General features: G+C 34.7%; 1 protein-coding gene across 1 annotated transcript; it reads left to right on the forward strand.

Annotated features, from left to right (window-relative positions):
• Window positions 1-1,441: 1,441 nt before the first annotated feature.
• Window positions 1,442-7,043, forward strand: LOC112764279 (serine/threonine-protein kinase BSK1). The gene is made up of 8 exons (XM_025809839.3): window positions 1,442-2,373; window positions 2,452-2,585; window positions 2,666-2,771; window positions 2,852-2,937; window positions 3,958-4,146; window positions 5,882-6,046; window positions 6,131-6,244; window positions 6,330-7,043. The coding sequence occupies exons 1-8, from the start codon at window positions 1,836-1,838 to the stop codon at window positions 6,582-6,584; spliced, it is 1,587 nt and encodes a 528-aa protein (XP_025665624.1). The 5' UTR covers window positions 1,442-1,835; the 3' UTR covers window positions 6,585-7,043.
• Window positions 7,044-7,574: the final 531 nt, after the last annotated feature.

The following is a 7,574-nucleotide window of genomic DNA, read 5'->3' on the forward strand; positions in this document are numbered from 1 at the left end:
ATTTATTTTTTTATTAAAGAACATTTTTTAACCAATATTTTATATGATCTAATTCAAAAATTTAAATTATCAACTAACAAAATATTATTTATTTAAGATTTTTGTATTAAAAATAATATTTTTTGTTAAATTAAATAGATTAGACAAGCATATTTATTGGCTCTATTCAATAATCAATATAATTTATTGAGAGACTAATTTAATACAATATGAACTAGATCCTAAATATGATGTTGCTATTAAGGTTGGAAGTGAGTTAAGCCCCCTTATGAGCTAGTTTGAGCTCGACTCATTAATAGCTCGATAAGTTGAATTCGTGAGCTGGTGAGTCGAGCTTGAGCTTGGATAAGCTCAGCTCATTAGCTCGCGAGCTAACTCGATTATATATATAATATTAAAAGTATAGATTAAATGTTATATGATATATGTATTAATAATTTAATATATAATTTTACATATATATTAATATTTTTAATTGTTTAAAATTTTATAGTCATTTTTTATATATAATTTTGATATAGGATATAAATAAAAAATTTATAATTGATAGATAGGCAATATATTAATTTTTTAAAAATACTTTTTAATATATATAAGTTATAATTTATTGATATAGAATTATAGATCATGTTCCTATTATTTGAACCAGTTCATGAGCTTTTGTTAAGCTGAGTCATGAGCCAAACTTAATTTTCGTGAGTCGAGTTTGAGTTTGGTCTAGTTCGGTTCAGTTCAACTCACTTCCAGCCCTAGTTGCTGTAATAACTATTAATTACATGAGTAAGTATTCTGTTAAGTAGATCAGTGACAAAATGAAATAATAATCTTAATCCATAATTAGTATTTTTAAAGTTAATGTTTAATACATAGTTTAGTGTTGAGAGATATTATGTACTAAACAGATTACCTTAATATTTTGCATATTTTAACCAATCCGCCAAATGAGCTTAATTATGATGTGGATTATATTCTTTAAAAGATGTAGAAGCTTCTGTCAAGATCTTGAGTTGTGGATTTTGAATAGATTATCCGTAAAACTAACGCTGTGATAGATTGATTGGCGAAATTGATGGCAAGATATACAATTAAGATTTAAAACCAATCCAATTTATGTTATTTAGTTAGAGCCAAACTTCAGCATCTTATGTTTGTTGATTTAAAACGACTTTTTTTTTGTTTCTTTACTTGTTTAGTAAAAAAAAAGGTGTTTATGTTTAAAATTTTCGTAGTTCGCTATATAATATCTAGTACTAATAACATAATATGATAATATCCAATACCGTGGAACAAATAATAATAATAATAATTACCAAAGTAAGTCTTTTTTATTTAATTAGATATAATGTCTTTTTGGAAGTTTTGACCTTTATGTAAATATGAATGACGTTAAAATAATAAGTTAAAGATCTAATATAAGTTGCATGAGATAGTAAATTTAGTAATAGAGAGATTGGTTATAGAATTAGAAGGTGAAAGCAGGAAATGGAAGGTGGTTCAATTTTGGGATAAGGTAAAGCCAATTGGTTAATGTTGGTGGAAAATACACTGAAGGGGGTTTGAATTAGTAGTGCATGAGAGTAAAAGTTGGAAGTTCAACTAAGCGATCACCCAGCTCTACAGTGATTAGTAACTAGGAGCGGTAACAGGGAAGAAAGGAAATGAACAATTCTTCCCCGTCTTTTCTTTTAAAGAAAAATAAATATAAAAAAAATGAAAGGGGAAGGAAAGAAGGAAGATTAAGTTAAGATAGAGAAGTAAATGAATGAATCTCGGGGGTTATGCATGGTAGAGCCAGCTGAGCTTAGAGAGATCGCATAGAGAATAAATCAGGAAAGATGGGTTGCTGCCAGTCATCGTTGATGCTGAGAGTGAGAGAGGGAGGAGACACTCACCCTCACCCTGACAAGAAGGAGAAGGAGAAGGAGAAGGAGAAAGAGAAGGAGAAGGAAAACCACAAGGATCAGGCCCCCTACCTCCGCAACCACCAGAAGGAGTCCCTCGCAGTCGCAGTCCCAGCCACAGTGGCACCCGCTGCTCCTGACCGCTGGTGGCTCTCCTTCTCGGAGTTTTCGCTGGCGGAGCTGAAGGCCGCCACCGACAATTTCAGCTCCGAATTCATAGTGTCGGAGAGCGGGGACAAGCCCCCTAACCTCGTTTACAAGGGGCGCCTCCGCGACCACTGGATTGCCGTCAAGAAGTTCCCGAAGGCCGCCTGGCCCGATCCCAAGCAGTTCGTGGAAGAGGCCTCCGGCGTCGGCAACCTCCGGCACCCCCGCCTGGCCAATCTCATCGGCTACTGCTGCGACGCTGACCACCGCCTTCTCGTGGCCCAGTACATGCCCAACGACACCCTGGCAAAGCACCTCTTCCACTGTATGTAATTCAATTCGAATTCGTTTCCTTTTCAACTTTCAAGTCTCAGCTTGTACTTGTTTTTTTTCCGACTCTCAGGGGAGAATCAAACGATTGAGTGGGCCATGCGCTTGAGAGTCGCCCATTATATCGCCCAAGCTTTGAATTATTGCAGCTCCGAGGGCCGCCCCTTGTACCATGATTTGAATGCTTACCGTGTTCTTTTCGACGAGGTCACTAACTCCCCCCCTCTCTTCCACCTGCTTTGCTTATTCATTCTCATAATTACTCATCAATCAAATCATTCCTTCAGGAAGGTGATCCCCGTCTCTCCTGTTTTGGTTTGATCAAGAACAGCAGGGATGGAAAAAGTTATAGCACAAATCTTGCTTACACTCCTCCTGAATATTTAAGAAATGGTAAAGCTAAGTTACATCATTATCTTTGTCTCTCACTTCTTATTCTTTCTTCCACTCTTACTGTCTCCCATTATCTTCAGGAAGGGTCACCCCTGAAAGTGTCATTTACAGCTTTGGGACCGTTCTTCTAGATCTGCTTAGCGGCAAGCACATCCCTCCAAGTCAGGTATGTGCTTTTCTGTTTTACCTGCTCTTTCCTTTCACAAACTAGTTTGTTATTTACTGTCTTAAAAGTCAGCCTCTGCCTAAAATCTGTTTTCAGCATAAAATAAATATCTACTGGTTTTCTCTGAACTTAATTGGGTATAATACTGGTTCCCGATGGATTTGATTACAAAATTTTGATGGAATTAATACATGTATTGCAATGAAAATTTGTACTTGCAACAAGAAACAAAATTTTGTAGTTTCTGTATGCATCTTTCTCTTTATTAGGCATGCTTAGCCAGTAAACGTGGACTACATCACCAATTACAAATTCCACATGAAAGGGCACATGCGCCCCGAATCGACTTTCCATTTTCACCACCTTTCAGTAGTAGTGAGTGGATTGTTGTCAGTTATTTTTATTATATGTTTCACACATCATTAAAAGCTGTCAATGCCTACATATTTTAGTTAAGATATTTCAGTTTTTCCTTTTTGTGTTTTTCCTGTAGATCTTACCTATTGTTGTTTAAAAGTGGTTCATCTAGATACAGTAATGTTGTATCTTTTGATGCGCAACCATTATGCTATTGATATTATCATATTTTATCCCTGAAATATGATTTTGTATCCATGTCAATTTGATGAATTAAATTCTTTTACATACTTTAATACAACAACAACAACAACAAAGCCTTATCCCACTAAGTGGGGTCGGCTACATGAATCAAACGACGCCATTGTGCTCTGTCATGTATCATGTCTACAGAGAGACCGTTTACATGTAGATCTCGTTTGACCACCTCATGGATGGTCTTCTTAGGTCTTCCTCTGCCTTTCGCCCTTTGTCCATCTTCCATCTCATCCACCCTCCTGACTGGATGTTCTATCGGTCTTCTTCTCACATGTCCAAACCACCTGAGCTTTTACATACTTTAATAGTTAAATGATATTGGAAGTTGCAAATATCTGAGTTGAATATATTTTGTTCTTTTCCTTAGATCATCTCAGTTACTTTTTATATCAAACGTTATTGCAGGCACTAGATATGATACAGGGTAAAAACAACATGCTTTTGATGGATTCACATTTGGAGGGGAAGTTTTCTATAGAAGAGGCAAATGTAGTTGTTAATCTTGCCTCTAAATGTTTGCAATATGAACCTAGGGAGCGACCTGATACAAAGGATTTGGTTACAACACTTGCTCCACTGCATACAAAACCTGATGTATGTATCCTTCTTTGGCTGAGAATGTCAGAAAAAAAAAACTATTATTAACTAACCCAGAGTTTCAAAATTTGTTAATGTTTGATATAAGCCTTTATTTTGGATGTTAATGTTTCTTAATTTCTAATATTCAAATTAATTGACTCCCAATATTAAATAATTAAAAATTTGCTTCTTTGATATCCTATTAGAGTATATAATGTAGTAGTTGACTAACATCTACAACTACTTTGTTCCATAAAATTTCTCATTGCCAAACTGCATCTATGTTGTTGTAGACCCTTGGCTCATTATGCTTGAATTATATCCATTTTGGTAATTCACTAATTCAGCTGGTTTGCTGGTAATATTCCAAATTGTTCTCTTCGAAAATTGCGGTCAAGTCTGGATGATTTGCTTAAGTTCATTTTGACTTTGATTAGGGTTTATTTAGGTCAAAATCATCTCCACGTTGTTATATTATAGGTTGTGTACATGTGTTGAAGTTTCTAAACAGTCCTAGTTATTGGTAATGGTTCTAGCTGACTTCTTGTGAGAAGTACCTAGCAAAGCATTAGTAATCTGCATTGGCTCAATGCTTATGCCTGAATTATATGAACAGGCTTCATTGACATGATAAGTAAACTGTTCCATAATTATTGTTAGTTTATTACTTTTAAATGCTGAAAGACAATTTTTTAATTTACCGCTGACTTATTTATACTAATTTAAAGGAATAAAGTGTCAAGTTACTTATTAATGTTGAAGCCTGATATTATATATGTTGATTCAAGTACCTACGAAACTTTATACTCAGAACAACAAAAGCTTGTTCAATAGTATCAAATGAAGTTCATGAATCAGAAGACAAAGTGACAAATTTATTAATATGTTTATATCTATGGAATAGATCTTGTTGTCATATATTTTGTAGCGCTAACAAAGATGATTAATATGTGATAGAGGGTTTATTTGTTCATCTTGTAGACTGTTGACGAACATATTTTCATTATATATCTTTTTCTTAAAAACCAAATTTCAAGCATTGTTACAAAGATGTAAAATTTATTCTTATTCACCAATTATTCAACTGGAGATTGTTCACCTTAAAATTAATCTAAAAAAAACTCTTGTCATGACATTCATTTGAATTTGTATGACCCTGTAATTTAGTTATGATTCCAAACTTAAAGTTATGAAGACTGAGACTGAGACTGAGACAATACTATATGTTAAGTGTCTTTGCTTGCAACTGACTTTTATAAGGTCAGTATCACTTTTGAAGTTTGCACTTTGAACTATGTGTAAAATGAAGAATCTAAAGCCACTGCATGCAAGATAGATGATTTCTGTGCCTATACATTGAAGGCTTTAGCCTTTATATTGTCATTGGGTTAAATTTGGTGTCCATCCATACATTTTAACTTTGGTTTTGAGAATTCCCTGCAAAATATTTAAATTTGAGCAGTATGATAGTGCAAGTCCCAAGCTAAATATCTGTGTTGTTTGATGGATGGGGTCAAACAAGTGTCTTTCATGTTTCTCGTATAGCCTTGTATTTGCCATGCACACAACTTCATTTCTTACTCTGCTCGAGTGCTTGGCGTATATTTCTCCATCTAAACCAGGGAGAATGGTTATTGAGATATTACCGTGCATATATCTTCTCTTTCTTGATGTGGAAACACATCCCTGTTAAATGTTGTATGGAAGGGATACATAATGCATCTATTTGATTACCATTCTGTTGCTTCAGGTTCATTCTCACATTATGCTTGGCATTCCAAAACAAGAGGAAGCTCCATCAACCCCACAACGGCCTCTTTCTGCAATGGGAGAAGCTTGTTCTAGAATGGACCTAACTGCAATCCATCAGATCTTGGTTGCGACACACTACAGAGACGATGAGGGAACCAATGAGGTAACTATAGGTGCAGTTTTTTTAAAATTTACTACTTTTGGTTGGATACTATGCTATATAATGTTCGGATTTGGATATGTACAGTTGTCATTCCAAGAGTGGACCCAACAGATGAGAGACATGCTGGAGGCAAGGAAGCGTGGAGACTGTGCATTTCGTGACAAGGATTTTAAAACAGCCATTGATAACTATTCCCAGGTGCAAATACAGACCATGTTTGACATTGTAAACGATTGCAGATTTACTGTGAGCATGTTAGTTATTCAGATATGCTTTTGTGCAGTTTATTGATGTGGGAACGATGGTCTCCCCAACTGTATTTGCACGGCGCAGTCTGTGCTATCTTTTATGTGATCAGCCAGACCCTGCACTCCGAGATGCAATGCAAGCACAGTGCGTTTATCCAGACTGGCCCACGGCTTTCTATATGCAATCGGTCGCCCTTGCAAAGTTGGACATGCAGAAGGATGCCACGGATATGCTAAATGAGGCTGCTGCATTGGAAGAGAAGAGGCAAAGGGGAGGGAGAGGATCCTAGTTTGTGGCATCTGGTCTGATTTTGAGATTGCCAATTTTCTGTATAAAGGTTGTTGAGCTGGTAAGCAAAAACTGACGATTGAATCTGAAAAAATGTGACACACAAACACAACACTGGTGGAGTAGATGCAAATGCACTTTGTTTCACCAAGTTATTGGAGAAGGTTATAACCTGAAAACTGCATATACGCTCTAAGTTGTTGGGGAGGAATACCGCTGATTTTTCCACCCTTTAATGAAATTGGTCGATTGGTCCCTAGATTAGGTTACTTTCACCCAGTTGTGGATTGAGTTTTTTTTTTTTTTTTTTTACTTATAACAAGTCAAAGGCCATCAATGATGTTCATTGTGTATGTGTTATTATAATCTCTGCGGACTAATATTATGTTAGAAGTAAATATGCGACCTGTCATGTCATCTATCCATATTAGTTTGGAGCTATATATTTCTAATTATTTTCCGTGATTGGCAGACACACTAAATGCATAGAAAACAAATATACATCTTTTGTTTCCTTTTTAAATTATTATTTATTTATATTAAAAGTAGCTCCTGCAATTTTTTCTCTACGTTTTTTCTTTTACTTATTTTTTTGATCCCTTTTTATGTCCTATATTAGAAATAGGTTCATATAACATTTTCCTTATCAAATAAGATTTTCAGTTCTAAGAATTGTTTATAAGAATATAATATTTTCTTATTTGTTTTATGTCTAAAAATGTAATTTCCAAAAATGAATTATTTGATAGATCATAGATCAGTATTTGTCTATGTGATACTCTTGTATCAAGAGAATAAAGATTGGTAGTATCTACATTTATTGTTGTATCTTCAATTATCATTTTTTTTATAATTTGAATTATAGGACAAATGTTTATAGTTCATTCTCGAAAATTTCAAAACAGTGTTCAACAATTTACAAGATGAAGCAAGTAGTTTTTTTTATAATATTTGGATATAAGATGTTCAATTATAATAATATTACTAGAAA

Source organism: Arachis hypogaea, chromosome 17 (assembly GCF_003086295.3).
Source record: "Arachis hypogaea cultivar Tifrunner chromosome 17, arahy.Tifrunner.gnm2.J5K5, whole genome shotgun sequence".
NCBI classification, from domain to species: Eukaryota; Viridiplantae; Streptophyta; class Magnoliopsida; order Fabales; family Fabaceae; genus Arachis; species Arachis hypogaea.